This window comes from Bufo gargarizans, chromosome 8, assembly GCF_014858855.1.
Source record: "Bufo gargarizans isolate SCDJY-AF-19 chromosome 8, ASM1485885v1, whole genome shotgun sequence".
Classification (NCBI taxonomy): Eukaryota; Metazoa; Chordata; class Amphibia; order Anura; family Bufonidae; genus Bufo; species Bufo gargarizans.
The window spans coordinates 26495328-26520121 of record NC_058087.1 but is presented as its reverse complement, the minus strand read 5'-3'; the positions used below and the strand labels follow the sequence as shown (position 1 = coordinate 26520121).

The 24794-nt window shown below is 45.2% G+C and overlaps 1 protein-coding gene across 2 annotated transcripts in view; it reads left to right on the top strand.

Annotated features, from left to right (window-relative positions):
- The window catches only part of RAB3GAP1 (RAB3 GTPase activating protein catalytic subunit 1), a 111451-nt gene that overhangs the window by 77544 nt on the left and 9113 nt on the right, over window positions 1-24794 (top strand). For both annotated transcript variants that reach the window (XM_044304794.1, XM_044304793.1), the window contains exons 18-20: window positions 15192-15329; window positions 17318-17545; window positions 24670-24766. In XM_044304794.1, the coding sequence (XP_044160729.1) occupies window positions 15192-15329; window positions 17318-17545; window positions 24670-24766 (463 nt within the window). The remainder of the gene's footprint in view (window positions 1-15191; window positions 15330-17317; window positions 17546-24669; window positions 24767-24794) is intronic.

Genomic DNA, 24794 nt, shown 5'->3' with positions numbered 1-24794 from the left:
TATTGTACTCCAGAGCTGCACTCACTATTCTGCTGGTGCAGTCACTGTGTACATACATTACTTATCCTATACTGATCCTGAGTTACTTCCTGTATTGTACTCCAGAGCTGCACTCACTATTCTGCTGGTGCAGTCACTGTGTACATACATTACATTACTTATCCTGTACTGATCCTGAGTTACATCCTGTATTATACTCCAGAGCTGCACTCACTATTCTGCTGGTGCAGTCACTGTGTACATACATTACATTACTTCTCCTGTACTTATCCTGAGTTACATCCTGCATTATACTCCAGAGCTGCACTCACTATTCTGCTGGTGGAGTCACTGTGTACATTCATTACATTACTTATCCTGTACTGAACCTGAGTAACATCCTGTATTATACTCCAGAGCTGCGTTCACTATTCTGCTGGTGCAGTCACTGTGTACATACATTACTTATCCTGTACTGATCCTGAGTTACATCCTGTATTATACTCCAGAGCTGCACTCACTATTCTGCTGGTGGAGTCACTGTGTACATACATTACTTATCCTGTACTGATCCTGAGTTACATCCTGTATTATACTCCAGAGCTGCGTTCACTATTCTGCTGGTGGAGTTACTGTGTGCATGCCTTACATTACTTATCCACATCAGTACAGGGATTTGTGGCTAAGGTGGTTACAACCGTTCATTGGCTGCAGTGGTTATATGTTCCTATGTCAGGACCTCATCTTTGCAGTAGGACGTAAGGAATGGCATCGGACGGGGGCAGCCTCTGAACAAGGAGCAGGAGAGTAGTAAGAGGAGTATGCCTTTTTATTTATTTTTTTACATGATGCTGTCCAATTTTAAACATATTTTTCCCCCTGGATGACCCCTTTAAGGTTACATGCACACAACTATATATAATTTTCTGATCTGAAAAATACGGATACTGGCCATTTGTATCTTTCACTTTCCTCTGCCCTCATTATCGAAATGGCTTTTCTTGTCCACAAAACAGAGCAGTATAGGACACGTTCTTCCATTGGCAGGACAGCTACACGGATGCGGACAGAACAGGGGTGATATCTGTGTGCTGTCCTATAGAAATTAATGTGTCTGTGTGATCCGCAAAAAATACGGATAGGTCATGTGCATGAGGTCTGGTTCTAAATATGAACCGTAAAATGATGGACCCCTCAAGCTAATTTTTATATACACTTGTTTTCACAGCTACCACATGTTTTACTTCTTCGCTGTAAACTTATACTTAAAGTTCTGGAATCGTCTCCCTCTCGCACTGGGGGGGCGGGGGGGGGTGACAATTGGACTTTGAGAACCTTTTGAAGTTGTTGTGAACATTGTTGATCGGTGTACGACGCGTTGGATAATCTCAGACATTTTAAGCCTCGCCGCTTGTAATTGGTTCCAGCCATTGTGCAAAATCATTTCCTTGATCGGTTTGTTTTAATGTGACAGCAACATCTCGTTTAAGTGCTGGAATTAGAGGCCGATCATTTCACTCTATTATGGCACCGGCTGAGAACTGTTTAATGTAAAGATTTTTCGAGGTGGCTAGAAATGCGTTAGAGATTTGAGGGAAAATGATTATTCATGTAACACAAACTTTTCCCATGTGAAATGGAGAACTCTGGTGTAGTCAGGCATAGCCAAGCAAATATAATATCCTGATAATACAATGTGTCTTTTATTTTGGAGGATTTTTAAAATATTTTCTTGGACTTTCTTTCTTTCTTTTGCATTGCAAGCATTTTTAAGGCTATGTACGCCTTTGGAGCAATTTTTTTTATTATTGCATTGTGCTCATTTTAAGCTAAAGATCATTTTTTCAGCTAGTCTATTAAAAATGTGGAGCCCATTTCTCTGTACAGGGCCGAGATGTTCTAGTAGCAGGATATGAAATTTCACTCTGTTCTGTCAGGCAGCTCAGCTGACGGCTCCTTATCTCTCACTTTATAAACTGTCATTGTAGCTCAAAGAAGCGTCAGAGGATGCAAAGGTGGGCACTCTGTAAAACTTGGAAAAAGTATGCAAAGACGACCAGGTCGCCGCCATGCACACCTGAAGGGCCGAAGCCCCGTGATGCACTACCCAAGAGGCCCCCACTGCCCGAGCCGAATGAGCAGTCACCCGGAATGGTGGGGCCCAGTCCTTAACGCGGTACGCTTCCACAATGGCCAAACAAATCCATCGGTAAATGGGAGTCTTGACTCTGCCAGCCCTTGTCTCGGTCCATCTGGAATCACGAACAGGGAATCCGTTCGCTGGAAAGATGCCGTCTGGGACAGATAGACTCGAACGGCTCGTACCAAATCCAGGGTATGGAGCAACTGCTCCCGATGATGAGACGGGTCCGGACAAAATGAAGGGAGAATAATCTCCTTATTTAGATGGAGTGCCAACACCACCTTCGGCAGGAAGGACTGCACAGGGCGAAGGACCACCTTATCCTGATGGAGGATCAGGAAAGGCGACCGACATGACAGAGCCGCGAGTTCCGACACTCTACGGATAGAAGTAATGGCAACAAAAAAAGCCACCTTAGAAGACAGGAAGCGCAGCGACACCTACTGCAAAGGCTCAAACGGAGAAGATTAGAGAGCGTTGAGCACTAGATTAAGATCCCAAGGATCCAATGGAGGACGGAAAGGGAGCGCAACATGCGCCACTCCCTGCAGAAAAGTCTGAACCGCTGAAAATGAAGCTAAATTTTGCTGAAAAAGAATGGAGAGAGCCGACACTTGCCCTTTGAGGGTGCTAATAGCCTGCCCCAAGTCCATGCCCGACTGCAGGAAAGCCAAAAGTCGCGGCAAAGAAAAGTGAACGGGATACAGCTGTCGCCGCTCGCACCAACTAAAGTAGGACTTCCAGGTCCGGTGGTAGATTCTGGAAGACGACGGCTTCCTGGCCCAAATCATGGTCTGGACCACCGCATCCGAAAACCCACGAGCTTTCGGTATGGCGGCTTCAACAGCCATGCCCTTAAATGTAGCAACCCTAAATTCGGGTGGAAGATTGGCCCCTGCGACAGCAGGTTCTCCCAAAGAGGAAGACGTCAAGGTTCGTCGGCAAGCAGGGCGACTAGGGACGCGTGCCACACCCTGCACGGCCAATCTGGGGCGACATGAATGACGGGCAGTCCCTCGGACCTGATCTTCCGGAGAAGAGGCGGGAACACGTAATGATCACCAGCGCGTCGCATGCCAGGGCCATGGGGTCCCTGGACCACGTGACAAAGTCCTCGACCTTGTTGTTGAACAGTGAGGCCATGAGATCCACATCCGTCCGACCCCACCACTCGCAGATGGCCCGAAAGACCTGCGGGGGAAGAGCCCACTCGCCGGGATGGAGACGCTCCTGACTGAGGAAGTCTGTGATCCAGTTGTCGACGCCGGGTATGTGAACTGCCGACAGTGCCGAAACATGTTTCTCCGCCCAGTCCTACAGACCCTAAGCTAAAAACTGATTTAGCTTAGTCCCTGTAGGAAGGGAATAGCTGAAGAGAGAGGAGCTTACACTTTGTGTGCTTAGTGTCTGCCTCCTAGCGGCAACAGCTACACCCATGGTCAAAGCCTGTGTCCCCCAATGAGACAAATAGTTAATCCTTCGTGACAGAACGGCTGATTATTTTTAATAAAGAACAATTGAGAAAAAGATTTTTAGCCCAAAATGAGTACAATGCAATCATAAAAAAAATACTGAGCCTTTTAAAGACGCGTCAACATCAATACTCAATTCCTATGGGAAGCCAGGTCGGAACAATTTTTTTGTAGCGAGTGATTAGCCAGTGTTTTTTCCGGCCTTATGTAAGGGCTCATGCAAACAGTTGTGTCCATATTGTGGTCTACAAATCTCCGATCCACATGATACAGATACCTTCTATGTACAGTCTGACTATGACTGTTCTTGTCTGCAATACGGACAAGAATAGGACATATTCTATAATTTTCGGAACGTACATAAGAATGCGGACAGCACACGGGTGTCATCTCTGTTTTGCAGAGTGGGTCCAGGTGCAATCGCCAAAAATTGTGCATTGGACATGAGCCCTAGGTCTGAATCCGTGTATAAAGAAAAGTTCAGCAGCGCTTTAACCCCTTAATGACCAGGCCTTTTGGGGCCTTAAAGGGAACCTGTCATGTGGATATTTGATTATAATCTAACTAATTCTATACAATCATTACCTACTAAAAAGTGCCTTAGATGTATTCACTTACTGGTGTGACAGATGGTTACCTCATAATATACACACAAAGATGCCGCATGCTAATGATTTGAGTCCAGCGTGATGTCAGTGAGTCCAGCGTTTTTCTTTTTTATTCAGAGCTATAGCCACTCCCCTGCCCACCTGCTGCTGATTCATATGGAAAATAACTGTCATTCAGCAGCAGGGGAGAGTCAGGAGCTCATAATTATTCAGGACTCATCATTATGAGCTGGAGCTTTTTAATACAAGATGTTGGCAGGTTGACTGGGTCAATTAAAGAAAGTGACCCAGCATTTTGCTAAGAGAATCAGTCACTTATTTATGTTGCCCTTAGGACACCATAAAACTGGTGACAGGTTCTCTTTTAAAGGGGGTTTCCCAGTAAAAATGATTTTTTGAAGTTCCTGCCACATGGCCCATGAAACAGAAAGTTCATACTTACCTGCTTCACGTCACTCCAGTCATCCAGTCCCAGCACTGCATACATCCGGCTGGCCAATGCACATGGTCACATTCATTGCTCTGCTAGATTTATTTCAAGCTGGCAGCTCAGTGGGCATGTCCTTCCTCAGGGAACGTGTCCTTTCTCAGGGGGCATGCCCTTTCTGCAGAAGTTCTCTCCCTGTAACCGTCACAGCTTCTAACAGTTGTAGGATGGATCTGAGCATGTGCGACCTCCTCAGTGATGTGGACAGAGAAGTGAAGAAGAACAAAAAGAACAAGCAGCAGGTGGCGCTATACAGATAGATTCTATTTAACAACTCAGTGGCTGTACAAATTTTTTTATGACATACCATTACAAGGGTATTCAGATCCAGGTTCTGGGTTGAAGAACGTAGAATTTTTTTGTGGGACAACTCCTTTAACTGATGACATACCGACTATCCCACGTGACCCGGAGCCCTGTGATTGGCTACAGCGATCACTGGGGCTAGTTGGAGTCGTCAGTGTTGCATTGCTGGATCGGTAGTAGATTGGACAGGTGAGTAAGCCTACTCTTGTTACTTTATTCTTCTCCCTGCCCTTACTTACATTTTTGGGGTCTCAGAAAACCCCTGTAATCTATTACATAATTTCTTTATAAATTTGGCTTCTGGAGATGAATTTTGCTAATACTGCCCAAGTGTTTATGTGCTATTTAGACTCTTGTCGCCGCCCGTAGTAATGGCGCTGTTGCAGACACGTCTCCGCAGAGCACGGGGTGAGATGCAATCAGGAGCTATTTACCCTTTATCCAAAACAGTTTCCTCCTGCCGTTTCGGGGGCCCCGCCATGGCAGTTCTTGATTTGTGGTTGTGCAGCGCGTTCTGTGTAAGGAAATCTCCATGTCTTGTTCTGTCGCGGGGCTGCACACAATCCTCCGCTGATTCTCTCCGCTTTGTCTCTACTTCTCTGTAAACATATTTACATCAGGTTAGATCCCCGGAGGTTTCGCCCCCATGGCTCAGGATGCCTGCAGTGCGCGTCTTGATTATTTTCTATTAAATTGAACAATTATTTTTTATTCTGCTGTCTCCACTTTTTACAGAATCGATTGATCGGCTCATCTCAGGCCAAATAATCAATCTAAAGTGACAAAAAAATGTAAGGAATCGATTTATAACAAAAAAAAAGGTTCTGCAAGTTTCTAATGGGAGCACTCTCGCCCTCATTCAGAGGCTAATACTTTTTCACAGCTGAGGATTTGTCACAATGTGTCCAGTCTAGGCACTCCTCTACCACATGTCTTGTCCTGATAGTTGCTACAATGTTTCCGTGCCAGTGGTGATGTAATATTATTGGCACAGTGATGTCGTCATGTCTTTTGGCATGAGATCACTGTAACTATCACACCTGTCAGGGGGGTGAAGGGTGGTAGTTACAGCTTTTACACCAAGAAGTAACATTGGGGTAATTTGCAGCCCTACATGACAGTGTAAGTTAATGTTATGGGGTACTTTTTGACAGTGGGGGTACGTAGGACGCAGATACGCATAGGACACCTTGAATGCCAGCACATGACCGGGCACCAGACCTAACGTTGCGGCAGACAAATCCCATGGCCTGTGTCCGGTACTCACCTGAGTATGACCGAGCTGCAGTACCAGCCAAAACCTATACACAAGAGTGGCGCTATTTCTAGAAGAAAAAAAAATGAAGCCGACCATTATTTTCTAATCTCTTGAGCATAAAAGGCTTCCCGAATCTCCTCTGTATTTGTAGTTTCCTTCTCATTTTAATATCCTCCACCCAGGCTGAGAAAAACTGGTCTGCAGATTTCGAGGCCGCAAATGGGCTTTTAAGAGACGCCTGGCGCTTTGTGCAATCTTGACAGAGCTTTTAAAACAGAAATATGTTTATTACAAGCCGGCGTTTCCGTCCCTGCATCACCGCCTTCTCTTTACTTAGAATAAAAATGTGTTGCAGGCGCCTCATGGTGCGCCGGCGCCCCCGCCATGAATATTAATCTGCCGCGATGTGGGCTCAGTGGTGGCAACGATATATGTTGCTTTATCAAGCGTCGTGGTGTTAATACCATGCTGTCTTCAGAAAGAGGAACCCCCCTCTGTGCCACTTCCATGGCTAATTTCTCACTCCAGATACAGCAATTATAGCTTCATACAACAGATTTCCCCGAGAGCAACATTTGGGGGTTTTATTCTAGGTGACCTTGCTTTGGCGGGCGCTCACGATCACTCATGATGTCCGCATCTCACACTACTGCAACGGGGACAAAATGGTCAATCGTCCTTCTTTGTAGCGCTGCAATTAAAGTGACAGTGTGTCAGTTTCTGGCCGTGTCGGGGATTGTCACCTGCAGAATACTACTGGTTTCTGTGTGTTCGTAAATTAGCGCAGTGACAGCAGGAATTGTCCTTCTGGATTTTAAAGTTTGTGACGTTTGACATTTTAGCATGCAGGTCCATAAATGGTCGGGATGGTTGTCACGGGGTGTATAACCTGATGTTAATCAGAGTCGCCCGCGGCAACAAGAGGGTGAATTTTATAACCGCGGGAAACTTGCAATCTATAAATCTATCTCTACTGGCATAGATTGAAGGGAAGCAGAGTGTCAGGGACAGCTCTTCTATTCTTGAAGAACTACAAGTTCCAGCATGGCAGAAAAGGCTGAGACTTGTTTTGGAATTTGAAAGGTGATATGAGGCTATACAAATACTGTATATTGACCCCTGCTGTAAGTTATAAGAGTAATTAAAGTCGTCAGGAGGACCCTCCACCAGTCATCAAGAATCCCCGTGACCGTATAGAAAGTGTGTCATGGGTCATGGTACTTCAGTGCAATGCTAGCCACAGTGCCCTCCATTGTATTGCCGGTGCCTCCATAACAGCAGCAAACTTTGGGCTTTTTAATTCATTGTCACCCACAATGCCCCCATAACCATGTCAGCCACATTGTCTCCAATACATTGTCATTCACAGTACCCCCATAACAGTGCCAGCCGTAGTGCCCTCCAATACATTGTCACATACAATGCCTCCATAACAGTGTCCCACAGTGCTCTCCATAACAGTGTCAATAACACTGCTCTCTAATACGTTGTCACCCACGATGCCCCCATAACACTGCTATAAAAGAGCCGTCTATTGCAGTCTCACCCTCACTGCCCCCATAACCGCATCAGCCACAGTGCCCTCCATAACAATAACAGTGCTCTCCAATACATTGTCACGATGCCCCCATAACACTGCTAGAAAAGAGCCGACCATTGCAGTGTCACCCTCACTGCCCCCATAACAGCGTCAGCCACAGTGTCCTCCAATACATTGCCACCCTCAATGCCCATATTACTGCATCAGCCACAGTGCCTTCTATTGCAGTGTCAGCCACAATGCCGCCGTAACAGTGCCGGCCACAGGGCCCTCCAATACATTGTCACGCACTGTACCCCCATAACAGCGCCAGACACAGTGTCCCATAACGCTGCCAACAATGCCCTCCATTGCAGCTGCAATGCCCAAGAACAACCCCAGACACATTGCCCCCATTGCAATGCCACCCACGATACCCCCTATTGCAGTGTTAGCCACAGTACGCCAGTAAAATTGCCATCAAGTTCCAACTTGTTTCTAATACCTGTGTGCCACACATGCCCCTGCACCAAGGCTAGCATTGCACCCCATAACTGCCCGTACAATGCAAGCCACAAATTCCCCCATAAGGTAATACGTTCATCTTCCTTATTCTCTCACCTCTGTTACTTGCAGTTCTCAGCCATTCAGCAGCCACTCACATGGAACTACCTCTTCCTGTGCCAGTGGTCAGAGACCCTTCTCTCCCAGCAGAAGCGATCTGAGATATCCATTGCTGTGTTTAGAGGGGCCGCTGATACCCACAGTTACCATACAGCCTTCATTTGACATTTTTCTAGAGCACTTCATAAAATAGAGGCACTAACCAGTTGTTAAGAGCAGCACTACATATGTTATAGATTGTAAGCTCCCTTGGTCATTGGCCTCCTTTCATGCACTGTTTTCTGTGGAGCAAGCCGTGTAACCGAGCATTCGGCCAGACGACCAGTTCAGATCTGTGATACTTTGCACTATTCTTCCTATGTAATATGATATAGGAGTTTGCATTTATCTCAGATCCCTGCAACTCAAGACTTCAGAGTCCTTCCTAAAATTCCTTGTACACATATTCATCCATCAAGCCACAGTAAAATCATTATCTTCACAGGCCGTCAGGATTTTACCTTGGGGAGAGCAATAAGCTGCAGGTAATAGAGTCAATACTGCGTCCCAGAGTGGGACACGCTATAAATGCTTATTGTGCCCCGTCCTCAGTTCCGTCCCTCCGGCTCCTCATACGCTGTAAATGTCAGCGTGTTTCCAGGCTCTAATGATTCCTTCTGGAGAGATACCTTAAAATCCATGCACATTGTGTTTGTCTTTCATCCTATTAATCTGCAGTAATAGTTGACCCGTGTCTGTCCTCCCTTCTAGGGCTGATCAATACCTCCACATTTGGAGACCTGACCCTGCCACTCTTGCTGCCAGAGGGCTCTATGGTGAAGTCTTCTATCTGCTACCAAAACCTTTCAGTTCACCTTTTCTCTGTCATGCCAGGGACACCTGCACCGAACACCCATCTGTCTCAGAAAACTGAATGTCACGTTACAATCTCATTTAGTCATCATCCTAAAATGCTAAATGAAAGTGAAATTCTTTGTCAGTAGATAATAAAATACTGCCCCTACGTACAAGAATATAGCTACTATAATACTGCTCCTATGTACAAGAATATAACTACTATAATACTGCTCCTATGTACAAGAATATAACTACTATAATACTACCTCCTATGTACAAGAATATAACTACTATAATACTGCTCCTATGTACAAGAATATAATTACTATAATACTGCTCCTATATGCAAGAATATATCTACTATAATACTGCTCCTATGTACAAGAATATAACTACTATAATACTGCCCCTACGTACAAGAATATAGCTACTATAATACTGCCTCCTATGTACAAGAATATAACTACTATAATACTGCTCCTATGTACAAGAATATAATTACTATAATACTGCTCCTATGTACAAGAATATAATTACTATAATACTGCTCCTATGTACAAGAATATATCTACTATAATACTGCTCCTATGTACAAGAATATAACTACTATAATACTGCCTCCTATGTACAAGAATATAACTACTATAATACTGCCCCTACGTACAAGAATATAACTACTATAATACTGCTCCTATGTACAAGAATATAACTACTATAATACTGCCCCCTATGTACAAGAATATAACTACTATAATACTGCTCCTATGTACAAGAATATAACTACTATAATACTGCTCCTATGTACAAGAATATAGCTACTATAATACTGCCTCCTATGTACAATAATATAACTACTATAATACTGCCTCCTATGTACAAGAATATAACTACTATAATACTGCCTCCTATGTACAAGAATATAACTACTATAATACTGCCTCCTATGTACAAGAATATAACTACTATAATACTGCCTCCTATGTACAAGAATATAACTACTATAATACTGCCTCCTATGTACAAGAATATAACTACTATAATACTGCCCCTACGTACAAGAATATAACTACTATAATACTGCCTCCTATGTACAAGAATATAACTACTATAATACTGCTCCTATGTACAAGAATATAATTACTATAATACTGCTCTTATGTACAAGAATATATCTACTATAATACTGCTCCTATGTACAAGAATATAACTACTATAATACTGCCTCCTATGTACAAGAATATAACTACTATAATACTGCCCCTACGTACAAAAATACTGCCCCTACGTACAAGAATATAACTACTATAATACTGCTCCTATGTACAAGAATATAACTACTATAATACTGCTCCTATGTACAAGAATATAGCTACTATAATACTGCCTCCTATGTACAATAATATAACTACTATAATACTGCCTCCTATGTACAAGAATATAACTACTATAATACTGCTTCTATGTACAAGAATATAACTACTATAATACTGCCTCCTATGTACAAGAATATAACTACTATAATACTGCTCCTATGTACAGGAATATAACTTCTATAATACTGCCTCCTATGTACAAGAATATAACTACTATAATACTGCTCCTATGTACAAGAATATAACTACTATAATACTGCTCCTATGTACAAGAATATAACTACTATAATACTGCCTCCTATGTACAAGAATATAACTACTATAATACTGCTCCTAGGTACAAGAATATAACTACTATAATACTGCTCCTATGTACAAGCATATCAAGCACAGCGCCATCCATTGGATAGTGTCTGCTCTTGGTATTGCAGCTCTGCCTCCTCCTTCACTTGAATGGGACCGAGCTGTGCCTAGGCCTTGTGACCACTGAATATGATGTTACTTAGAGTTGCGGTGCCCACTGCAACTGATCGACAGGGGTCCCAGGCGTCGGACCTCCACGATCAGATGCTGATCACACTTGGAAAACTCTTTTAATGAAGCTGCTGGTAACGAGACGGACACCACAGCTGTTTAGTGCTTTTATTTTAGCAATGGTGGCGTTACAGCTCAGGGACCCCCCCACCAGTAAGGCTAGGGCTACACAACGACATTTGTCGTGCGACACATAGGGCGCAACTACACTGCAACATGTGTCGTGCAACTTTTTTTCGCACCAATATCGCGCGACAATCTTTATGATGGTGGTCTATGGTGTCGCACTGCGACATGCGACATACTGCAACGATTTTTTTAGCGAATGTGGCGTCGTAGTCGCAGCATGTCGCAATGCGACACCATAGACTATCATTTATAAAAATTGTTGCACGACATTGGTGCGACAAAATGTCGTTGTGTAGACCTATCCTAAGAAGTTCCTATTAAGGCAGATAATGGAAGTTCAGTTCCCAGTGCAGGTTACTTGGTAATCCCCAGGTAATCCGTCTATCCTTTGTGGACCCTGGGAGGATTGCAGGAGCCCCTCTTCATATGTAGTTTGGGGTCTTGAGTCTTTACTTGGAGCTTGGTGGAGAGCTGTCATTATGTTGTGGAGTGAGGTAGAATTGATGAAGCAGCTGGGGCCCGCTCTTCGGGGCCGCTTTATCGCTCGGATCCAGGTGCTCTGCGCCTCGCTATTTGCAACCTATAGATTTTTTTTTTTCCTCCTGTTTAGCTGTATTGAGCATTTAATCAGCGAAGACACCCCCCTCCCGTCCCCCCACAGGAGCCTTTCCGAGCGGCCCCGTACCTGCTCCCCTCCGCCGGAGCGCTTCACTGTGACCCTCGTTCCGAGAGGTTAGACGTGCAGTTATGGATCGATGACTGGATTTTTCCTGTTGTGCCATATTATGTTGTCAGCTCCTCTTTCCTCGCCAGCGTGAAGTCATTCCGGCAAGCTGCGCCGTAAACCGGTCACGTCCGAAGAAGTTTTTTTTTTTTTTGTAACATTTGTCGCTCCATTTTAATGTTTCGGAATTTATCATCTTGGATTGTGAATTAAAGAGCTAAAGGTTTGAATGCAAGCCGTTACTCCCCGTTACCGTCCGTCTTAGGCCGGGGAGAGGAAGTCTGGAGAAAATCCCTGCCCTCCATGATCGGTAAGAAACTCCCAAGACCTGCGTGGATAGAGCTGAAGGTCATCATCCGCTCATCTGCTGCCAAGTTTAGGGTCAGTGGAACTTTAAGAAGGAAGAGCTTAGTGTAGATGTGATGGTACTAGAGGGACTGTCTGGGGCACAGGCGGTCCTGAGACATCTGACCATAGGCCACACCAGTATAGAGTCCGTATTTTCTTCACCCCCTGTGTTTTAACCCTTTCCTACAAAACTGCGTACGCTTACATCGAGTGGGTACAGGACTTGTGCCAGCGCTGCCCGGCTGTGATATACAGTGACTTTCCTTCGCAACAGTCTGGATTGGAGAGAACTCCAGTCCCGACTGTTTAACTCCTTAGATGCCATATTGCTGTCGTGGTTCCGATCTATAAATTCACACTTTACTTACAACATCCTCCACCATAGATGGGATAAGTGAAAATTGTATGATCGACATTTTATTTCACCTTGTCCTGGGAGTCGCCACCTGGAAAGTGTCCTGTGGTGGATTCAGCTCCTGGTCTCCTTGGTGGTTTGTACGATGTTGGTCCCAGCTGTGTGCGGCGCTGCGGAATGTGCCGGTGCTATAAGCCATGATACGTGTATTTGTGCTCCGTCACTGATTTGCATTTCCTCCCCCAGAAAAGTTTGCTGCTGTGGAAACACCAGACTTTGTCAGTTTCTATGGTGAAATCTGATTTCGCTGAGGCCTGTGCGTTTTTTTTTTTTCTTACTGCTCCTTAATAATAGTGCACAGCGTCCGTACACCGCCCGTCCTGTGGTGGATGCCTTCTGGGGGGGGGGGGGGGGGGCAGTGGATATTTACTGGTTTTTACTGTCCCTACAGTCCACTTACAGGAAAATCACATTTCGACTCTGCAACAGTCACATATGAATGGCAACGTCCCTGGAGGATCTACTATAAAGTAGTGGTCGGGGGGGGGGGGGACTTCCTGTTAGTCGGTTCAGTGAGGAACATTACCGTCAGCCGCTCCCTAACAGAGTGCAATAGACTGTAAAAGGGTATATTCTTAGTACCCCCCCCCCCCCATCTCTCCTTAGGGAGAGAGCGCCTTAATCAGCGTGAGGAGACTTATAGGCCATACAAGCTCCTCTGGAATTCTGGGAGAGAAGAAATGCAAATGAGCTCTTAACAAGCTCCGCCTCTAATGCCACCAGATGTAAGGCAGCTATCCTACAAGTCAATGTTCAGCTCTTTAGCTAAGCCTTGAGACACGACTTGGATATTAAATAAGCCAGCACCTATAGGTGCATGTATGGCCTATAAGTCTCCTCACGCTGAGATAGTACCCCCCTAACCCTGACACTCCTCTCACCCAGTTAAGCCAGTACGCTCTGCTCTGCACTGATGAGGGACAATCGCCCCGAAACAGCTGTCTGCAGATGAGGTGCTGGCTTATTTAATATCCAAGTCATGTCTCAAGGCTTAGCTAAAGAGCTGAACATTGACTTATAGGATAGCTGCCTTACATCCGGTGGCATTAGAGGCGGAGCTTGTTAAGAGCTCATTTGCATCCCTTCCCTCCCAGGGCATATTCTGAAATGGCACATCCGTCACTAACATTATTGGCGGTCATTGGGCCAGGACTTTGGGACCACCTATTGCTCCCAAGGGTCCCCGGTGCTGAGGAAAGTCAGCCTTTGGCATTGATTGAATTGGAAACTCCATTGGTTCCGGTTGTCATCCTACGAAAAGATTCCATTAAAGGGGTTTTCCTGGCCCTGTTATTGATAAGCTATCATCAGGTCATTAATATCCGATTGGTCGGGGTCCGACACCGCGCATCCCCACCAATCGGCTGATCCCTGCAGAGCCAGCTCCTGAATGGAGCAGGAAGCTCAGCCCGATACAAAGGGCAGTGGCCGTGCCGGGTTACTGCAGATCATCTCCCTCTCATCGGAGGCTGCAGGGAACAGTCAATCGGTGGTCACTGATCGGATATTAATGACCTATCCTGAGGAAAGGTCATCAGTGTCAGGAGCCTAGAAAACCCCTTTAAATTAAAACTGTCCTTCCAGTCCTTATGTAAATGAAGTTTAAACATCATATAATGAAACGTTCTGTAACTTTCTAATATACTTTGTGTGTCAGTTATTCACTGTTTGCAAGATCTCTGCTGGCTGTCAGTGAATGGGAAGCTTTATTCACATCTGGAGACTGAAAGCCTGTGCAAACGCAGGATTTGCTCCAGTTGTATCCAGTCTATTCAGTCCTTGAGATTATTGATGGTGGTCCTGAATATAGGGCTTCCCCCAGAATGCCCTAACCCCATAGCAGAGACCCAGTTTAACCCCATGATGCCCTGCAGAGTAGTAAACCATAACTTTACTTGCGGATCAGTGCCCCAAACATATGGCAGTGACCTAAACGGATATGCTGTAGACGAGTGGATTCCACCCTGTGCTGGAAATCTACTGTTCCCAGCATGCTGGCTGTCGGGGTATGCTGGGAGTCGTAGTTTTGCAGCTGCTGGAGGGTCACAGGTTTGAGACCACTGCTTAAGACGATGCTATGATCCGCGTCACTCCAATTACATATTTCTAGGGATTGATCTCCGTTGTCCTCAGTGACCTTCGCTGCACCACAGATATGACAGTTCAGTGAAGTCACTTAGATTGTGGCTTCGGAGCAGCACTCAGCAGAAATGTTATCATCCTTGCACATTTTTGCATGCCTCTGTGTCCTCTCAAACATCCATTAGTCACAATAGCGAGCCTATTGTTAGCTGCAGACAATGGCGCGGTTCCTGAGCCGCCTAATTTGAGGTATAACATGCCTCAGGAACCAGGCGTAAAATCCTCTGGGAGTACAGGTCAGAGAAAACGCTGCCGCAGCAATGACTCAATTCTGCTTATTTCTGCTATTTCAGGAGCCAGCACCTATGACAGAAGACCTGCTGGAGGAACAGTCTGAGGTCTTGGCTAAATTGGGAACCTCCGCAGAAGGGGCGCACCTCCGGGCGCGGATGCAAAGTGCCTGCTTGCTGTCAGACATGGAATCATTCAAGGTATCTCTGATGTGTATGCTGCGTTACTACACCAGCGAGGAGCGGAATATAATGCACTGTGTTAGCGCGGGGGGTGTGTGTGTATATATAGTAATACATTCACATCTGTTATCATCACTTTCAAGTATTCTAGTCTTGGAGGTCCTAAGGTTGAAATTTTTTAGGCATTCCCATCTTTACCTCTGGGGGCGCTGTTACATTGGAGTACATGAATATTTTCACTCTACGTTAATAGCTTGTCTCAGTAATACCATTGAATGCCTATCATTAGGCTACTTTCACACCTGCGTTTAGGTGCGGATCCGTCTGGTATCTGCACAAACGCTTGTATCCGCTCAGAACGGATCCGTTTGCATTACCATGAACAAAAAAAAAATGCAATATTTTTGTTCATGATAATGCAAACGGATCCGTTTTGACTTGCATTGAAAGTCAATGGGGGACGGATCCGTTTTCAATTGCACCATATTGTGTCAGTAAAATTGATCCGTCCCCATTGACTTACATTGTAAGTCCGGACGGATGCGTTTGGCTCAGTTTCGTCAGACGGACATCAAAACGTTGCAAGCAGCGTTTTGGTGTCCGCCTCCAGAGCGGAATGGAAGCTGAACGGAGGCAAACTGATGCATTCTGAACGGATCCTTATCCCTTCAGAATGCATTGGTGCTGAACTGATCCGTTTGGGGCCGCTTGTGAGAGCCTTGAAACGGATCTCACAGGCGGACCTTGAAACGGCAGTGTGAAAGTAGCCTTAGGCAGTGCCATCAATGCCTTCTCAGTGGGGAATATGACCGATGTGACCCCAGCAGTCATTAGGAGAACACAGTGCACACTTCATCTTCTGAGGGCTTTTTACAGCCGTCGGACCTTCACCAGTCAAATATTGATGGTACGTCCTAGTGATGTCTGCACGCAGACAGCATTCAGCGCCACTGGCCGGTGAGCTCAAAACTGGACCCTCCACACGAAGCATGTTTCATCTGTACTTCATTTTCAAGATCTCTTCTTACTGTCAGTGAATGGAAAAATTTCATGTTGATACTAAGGGTCCATTCACACGTCCGTATGTGTTTTGCGGATCCGCAAAACACAGACACCTGCGATGTACGTTCCGCATTTTGCGGACTGCACATCTCCGGCTCTCTCATAGAAAATGCCTTTTCTTGTCCGCAATTGCGGACAAGAATAGGACATGTTTTATTTTTTCGCGGAACGAAAGTGCGGATCTGCAAATGCGGATTCGGACAGCACATTCCGGCCCCATTGAAAATGAATATGTCCGCACCTGTGTGAATGGACCCTTAGAGGCTTAAAAGCCACCCATGCCTAGTCCTGCTCGCAGCTGGGAGTGTGCTGCAGTTGTATCCAGTCTAGACAATGCTCTGTGAGCTAAACAGCCTGAACTCCAGACTGATACATTGTAGCAGACATATTTGTACTGCTTCAGAGCATTGTCTAGACTGGATACAACTGTAACAAATCCTCAGCTGCAAGAAATATTTCTCATTTTAGAAAGCAAACATCTTCACTGTGATTGCAGGAGAGGTGCATTGTGGTAGAAGCCATGCTGCATTTAGCGCATGTACTCTCCTATCTCCAGCGGTCCCATACAGTTGAATGTTGCGGCCTGGCGGCGACAATCGCGTCTCTGAGATGGGGAAGACAAGGCTCAGGTTTTGTTGATGCGCAGGGGCTTCAGCGCTTGGATCCCCGACAATCAGACGCTTATCCTCTATCCTGTGGTTGGGGTTAGGTGTTTGTAATGGGGCAAACCTTTAATGTAAAGAGCCCTAAAACTTGACTAGGTGATATTGGCCAAGCCAGAGGAGCTTCCTATAGGTGGCGCTAGAGAGAGAAGTTTCTTCTGTCTGGAGGAGAGCTAATTTGCACGGTATAAGAGACATGTACATGTGAGTGCCCTGCAGGTATCACCACCTCCTAGATTTACACCCCCATCCCCTGTGACCTGTATGACTGCTCTTCCACAGGCTGCGAACCCCGGCTGTTGCCTGGAGGACTTCGTCCGGTGGTACTCCCCGCGGGATTACGTTGAGGAGGAAGTGGTGGATGAAAGCGGCAACAAAGTTATCAAAGGGGAACTGAGCGCGAGGATGAAAATCCCCAATAACATGTGGGTGGAAGCCTGGGAGACGGCCAGACCAACCCCTGTCCGCCGACAGCGCAGATTATTCGATGACACCAAGGAGGCAGAAAAGGTGAGAAGGCGAATGTCTGTTTCCTGTTAAAGGGGTGTTACATGAACTGGTGAAAATATCCTTTAATCTGGAGATTAGTGATCTAGCCAGTTATCACCCTGACTACCACATTAACCTGCATTTTATTTCAGTGGGGAGGGGGAGATAAGTGGCTGCCAAGCAAAAATTCTGACGGATTGATGTGCGGTCTGGTGCTTTCTTTAAGAAGAAACTTTATTATTGTCATTGTGGTTATACATCGAAAATTCATTTTGGTAACCCAGCTCCAAGCCGCTGCATCTGTGTGCACCGCCATCTGGGGAAATCTAAAGCTTCTTTCACATTAGCGTTAGGATTGTCCGGCAGGCTGTTCTGTACTAACGCTAACACCGTGTGCCGCTGGAAATCTGCTCCGGCTCCATTCACTACAGCGTGCTACCTTCTGTGTTTTTGCCATCCAGAAGTCTGGCGGCTCACCATTTTCAAGATCTCTGCTGCCTGTAAATAGAAGCAGTACTAGTGTACATAAGGAGGTTCCACAGTCCTATTATGATATTCTTATCTGCATAAAGTGCATATTTTTGCCCTGTATACCTGTTTATGTCAGCGCTTTCCTTCCCCTGTTCTCAGCATCACTGCATTCTGGCAGGATGTTTACATGAAGAACTTCCTGTTTTCCTCAGCTTCCTAATGGGTATCCTAGCATGGTTTGCTCTGTAATGTTTCTCATGGTTTGCCCGGCCTGCTACACTGTTTTCTCTAAAGTAGTCATGCCCCTACACCTTTTTCTTCCTTGTTAGAGCAAGCCCTGTAAAACGTTACAGAGCAAAGTATGCTGGGAAAACAGGAAGTTCTGCATGTAAACATCCTGCCAGAATGCAGTGATGCTAAGAACAGGAGAAGGAAAGTGCTGGCCAGACAAACCAGTATATAGGGCAAAAATATGCAGTGTTTGGAGTACTCTGGGCAGATTTAGAAAAAAAATTATTATGGAAGCAGAGGGCCTCTTTAAAGGGGTTGTCCAAGTTCAGAGCTGAACCTGGACAGCCCTCCATTTTCACCCCGGCAGCCCCCCTGACATGAGCATCGGAGCAGTTCATGCTCCGATGCTCTCCTTTGCCCTGCGCTAAATCGCGCAGGGCAAAGGCATTTTTCAGAGTTCCGGTGACGTACCGGGCTCTCCATGGGGCTGACAGGAACCCGGTGACGTCACCGGCACTGATGGGCGGGATTTGGCTCTGCCCTAGCCAGTAAAACGGCTAGCCCGGCAGTGTGTTATTAAAAACAAAAGAGCCTGTGCCCTGCGCGATCTAGCGCAGGGCACTGGAGCGCATCGGAGCATGAGATGCTCCGATGCTAGGCTCAGGGGGGCTGCCTGGGTGAAAATAAGGGTATGTCCGGGTTCAGCTCTGAACCCGGACAACCCCTTTAAGGCTAGGTCTACATGACAACATTTGTCGCGCGACATTTTGTTGCACCAATGTCGCGCGACAATTTTCATAATGGCAGTCTATGGTGTCGCACTGCAACATGCGACATGTTGCGACTGCGACGCAACAGTCGCAGAAAATCCATTCAAGATGGATTTTTCTGCGACTGTTGCGTCGCAGTCGCAGCATGTCGCATGTTGCAGTGCGACACCATAGACTGCCATTATATATCTGTTGCGCGAAAAATATCGTCGTGTAGACCTAGACTAAAGGCTAGGTACTCCTTTGGGGGCATTTTTTTTTAATTAATGCATTGTACTCATTTTGATCTAAACATCATTTTTTTCAATTAGTCCTTATTAAAAAATATTCAGCCATTCTTTAAAAAATTTTGCCCCTTTCTCTGTGCACGATTGAGATTCTCTAGTAGCAGGCTCTGTATTTTTTACTCTGTCCGTGAGGCAGCTCAACTAGTGGCTCCTTAATCTCTGCTCCTCCACCATTTTGTATCCTTCAAATACAACTTAAAGACAGTGTCCATCTTCGCAACCACAGTTTTTTTTCATTGAGATAGATTTTAATTTAAATATCCTATTATTTTGTTTCTACAGCTCCTATGTACACCTTTGTGTCTCCATGGTAACAGACTCCAAACAAACACTGTAGTCTGACTCCGCAGTCATACTTTCTTCCCTTTTTTTTTATGCAGACACCTTTGGTAGGTAAAGAGGAGGAGACTATATAGGGTTTGTTACCTCGGAGATTCATGGATAAGAGCTGTAGAAACAAAACAAGAGGACCTATGGCATAGTTACCTTAATTACCAATTTGGGGCTCAATATGCAATAGTTGTAATTGTGAACATAACCTTTAATGCACAACTATAGGCACGGCGCTAGCGATCATGGAGACTGGCAGAGCTTTACTGGGGATGGCGGTAGATTTTATTGCTCTGTGTGTAGGAGATCACTGAATATCTACTGGTGATGAGTTATGTGGTGGCTGCTTTGGTCACAGTGATTAATGTGGTCTGTGTCTTCTGGAGACAGGTCCTCTCCTGTGATAACCTTGGCTAACCTTTGTATGTTCTTGTTATTTGGTTAACACAGAAACCAGAAACCCCCTCCCCAGATCGATTAAGTAATTAATTATCTGGATGTCCTTTGAATTATCCATTTACATGACAAAGATCTATAACGCAGGGGTATCTGCCTAGGATGTGAATGCAAATTACCGCATTCGGAAACATTTTTTTATGTTGCTCCTTCTGCAAAATAAAAAAAGTTTCCCCCATCATTCTGCACTCAGTCCCCTATAATGAGAAAGTGAGAAGAGAATGTTTGCTAATCTGTTGAAAAGTAAAAGCTAAAACTTTGCATTGACATAATTGTTCAGCCCCGTTACTCGGGACCTAAGTCTTCAGCCCCGTTACTCGGGACCTAAGTCTTCAGCCCCGTTACTCGGGACCTAAGTCTTCAGCCCCGTTACTCGGGACCTAAGGCTACTTTCACATTAGCGTTTTTCTTTTCCGGCATAGAGTTCTGTCACAGGGGCTCTATACCAGAAAATAACTGATCAGGCATATCCCCATGCATCCTGAATGGAGAGCAATCCGTTCAGGATGCATCAGGATGTCTTCAGTTCAGTCTTTTTGACTGATCAGGCAAAAGAGAAAACCGTAGCATGCTACGGTTTTATCGCCGACGAAAAAAACTGAAGACTTGCCTGAATGCCGGATCCGGCATTTTTTTCCATAGGAATGTATTAGTGCCGGATCCGGCATTCAAAATACCGGAATGCCGGATCCGTCCTTCCGGTCTGCGCATGCGCAGACCTTTAAAAATGAGAAAAGGAAAAAAAACGGATCCGTTTTGCCTGATGACACCGGAAAAACGGATCCGGTATTGCAATGCATTTTTCTGACTGATCAGGCATTTTTCAGACTGATCAGGATCCTGATCAGTCTGAAAAATGCCTGATCAGTCAGAAAAAATGACATCCGTTTGCATACAGTTTGCCTGATCAGGCAGTCAGTTCAGGCAACGGAACTGCCTGCCGGAATCAAACAACGCAAGTGTGAAAGTACCCTAAGGGTACTTTCACACTAGCGTTTTTCTTTTCCGGCGCTGAGTTCCGTCCTAGGGGCTCAAATCCGGAAAAGAACTGATCAGTTCTATCCCCATGCATTCTGAATAGAGAGTCCGTCCCTCAGGATGCATCAGGATGTCTTCTGTTCAGTCTTTTTGACTGATCAGGCAAAAGAGAAAAACGTAGCATGCAGTATCTTTACCTCTGGCCAAAAATCCTGAACACTTTGACTGAACGCCGGATCAGGCCTTTTTACTATTGACTTGCATTAACGCCGGATCCGGCGCCGTGTGTTCAGTCAAACCGGATCCGTTTTTTGCATGTTAAACCCGAAAAATGTAAAAAAAAATATGGCGGATCCGTTTTTTCCAATGCATTTTTTCATTGTGATCAAAATCCTGATCAGGATTCAAATGTAATCCATTTTCACACGTTTTTCCGGATCCGGCGGGCAGTTCCAGTGTCGGAAATGAACGCCGGATTTAAACAACGCTAGTGTGAAAGTAGCCTAAGTCTTCAGCCCCATTGGGTTCTTGGTCACCTCTCTTACCACGGTCCTCCTCCCCCGATTTACTTAGTTTAGTGGGGGGAGGAGGACCAGCTCTAGGATGAGTCCTGGTTGTTCCAAACATCTTCCATTTAAAGGGGTTGTCCGGTTTCCTATATTGATGATCTATCTTTAGGATAGGTCATCAATATCAGATCAGTGGGGGTCCGACTCCCAGAACCCCTATCAGCTGTTTGAAGAGACCGCAGTGCCCGTGCGAGCGCAGCTTTCCCTTCATTGTTTACCTGCTCGCCGTTGACATCGCAGGGGTGAGCAATGTAATTACAAGTTGTCCCATTCACTTCAATGGTACGGCTCTGTAGTATTGAAAAGGAAGGAGCCGACACATAAGACGTTAATGGGACGGCCTCTAATTAGGAGGATAGGTCATCAATATTCAAATCCCGGGAAACCCTTTTAAGGATGTGTTTAGTGATAAGCATGCAAACAGCCTGTAGGATTTTGAATCCAGCTCTAAATTATAATGCAGGCTAAAATTCATGTATGTACACAGTGACTGCACCAGCAGGATAGTGAGTGCAGCTCTGGAGTATAATACAGGATGTAACTCAGGATCAGTACAGGATAAGTAATGTAATGTATGTACACAGTGACTGCACCAGCAGGATAGTGAGTGCAGCTCTGGAGTATAATACAGGATGTAACTCAGGATCAGTACAGGATAAGTAATGTAATGTATGTACACAGTGACTGCACCAGCAGAATAGTGAGTGCAGCTCTGGAGTATAATACAGGATGTAGCTCAGGATCAGTACAGGATAAGTAATGTATGTACACAGTGACTGCACCAGCAGAATAGTGAGTGCAGCTCTTTAATATAATACAGGATGTAATTCAGGATCAGTACAGGGTAAGTAATGTAATGTATGTACATAGTGACTGCACCAGCAGAATAGTGAGTTCAGCTCTGGAGAATAATACAGGATGTAACTCAGGATCAGTACAGGATAAGTAATGTATGTACACAGTGACTGCACCAGCAGAATAGTGAGTGCAGCTCTGGAGTATAATACAGGATGTAGCTCAGGATCAGTACAGGGTAAGTAATGTATGTACACAGTGACTGCACCAGCAGAATAGTGAGTGCAGCTCTGGAGTATAATACAGGATGTAACTCAGGATCAGTACAGGATAAGTAATGTATGTACACAGTGACTGCACCAGCAGAATAGTGAGTGCAGCTCTGGAGTATAATACAGGATGTAGCTCAGGATCAGTACAGGGTAAGTAATGTATGTACACAGTGACTGCACCAGCAGAATAATGAGTTCAGCTCTTTAATATAATACAGGATGTAATTCAGGATCAGTACAGGGTAAGTAATGTAATGTATGTACACAGTGACTCCACCAGCAGAATAGTGAGTTCAGCTCTGGAGAATAAAACAGGATGTAACTCAGGATCAGTACAGGATAAATAATGTAATGTATGTACACAGTGACTGCACCAGCAGAACAGTGAGTGCAGCTCTGGAGTATAATACAGGATGTAACTCAGGATCAGTACAGGGTAAGTAATGTAATGTATGTACACAGTGACTGCACCAGCAGAATAGTGAGTGCAGCTCTGGAGTATAATACAGGATGTAACTCAGGATCAGTAATGTATGTACAGAGTGACTCCACCAGCAGAATAGTGAGTGCAGCTCTGGAGTATAATACAGGATGTAGCTCAGGATCAGTACAGGGTAAGTAATGTTTATAAAGTGGCTCTTCTTGGAAGGCTGCTTCTCTAGTACACTTCTGGACTATACAGAGGGTAGCACTTTATTATGGAGAAGTTTTATCCACTAGTTTAGCGATTATTGCTACCATCCGTCATTATCACAGCACAATCCTACAGAACATCCGCAGTGCAAATAAAGCACAAGGAGCGTCCGGCTTACTGAGCTCTGGACTAATATTTGCCAGTCTGGAGGCATCTCGTGGTCGGGGGCAGAATGAAGATTGTGGAGATGAGCGGCAGAGGGAAGTGATAGGGACTCCGGCGATCCCTGTCATCTGGATTTTTAGTTTTTCATAAAGCAATAAATAAGAAAGTACTGAAGAAGAAGATGCAGCCGACACTCTGGTTTCCATGACAGCGACTTAAGGAGAGCGATGGCGCATTGTTCAGACCTTTATTTTGCAGCATTGTCCTTCAGCTGCCCCTTGTCTCCTGATAAAGCCGCCACATTGTCCTGTCTGCGCCGAGCTGTAATACATCTGTCCTCATGTACAGAGACGGGCGGATCCCGTTATAAGGCAGCAGGATCCACTGGATCCGTCATTGCTCTGATATAAGCACAAGCCATGGAAAGGCTCTAAGGGCCCTGTTCACACTTCTGCTAATTCTCTTTTAAGCTTCCGTTTCCTTTTGGTGGTCAAAATAAATAACACCTGATGGGAACTTAATTAAGGCCGGTGCTGGAATCTCATACGTGACTCCTAAAATGCATTCCCAAATGAGACGCGACCTACCAGAAATTAAAAAGGCCATTTAATGAACATTAAAAATTCAAAAACTCCTTTTCAATATCTTGCTCTGATGCTGAGCTGTGATTACTTCAAGTTACTCTCTAAAGGCCTGAGGCTGCACTACTGAGACATTCTGATACTAGTTCCTTTTTCCATTTCCTTCGTTTGTTGCATTTGATGACCAGAATCGACACCACGGACTCCATGTCAACATTGCATTTTGCAGAAGTTAAAGGGAAATATTTCTTCAGAATATTTCAGTAGTGCAGCCTCTGGCTTTGGGTCTGTAACTTCACATGATCATAGCTCGGTATAGAAAAAAGATATTAAAAAACGGTTTTCAAAATATTACTGTGTGCAGTAAAGGGCCTTTTAGGATAGTTCTGCCACATAGGTCTTCTTTACAGTGAACCTGAGGTGTAAGTATTAAGATAAACCCGTACATAGGTAACAACTACAGGGTAAGATGGTTGAGGAGAGATTGCTCCACCACAACTGATCCCCCCCTGGGAGCCTGTGGCCAGCTTTAGTCAGGGTTTGCTCTGTAATTCTGTATTGTTATATACGTCAAGGTCCAATCACATTGTCTCCTCCACATTTTAGGTTCTCCATTACCTGGCCGTCCAGAAGCCGGCAGACCTGACCCGGCATCTCCTCCCATGCGTCTTCCATGCTGCTCTTCTTAAAGTCAAAGAAGAAGGTGACTCTAATCCTATCCCTGCGTTGTG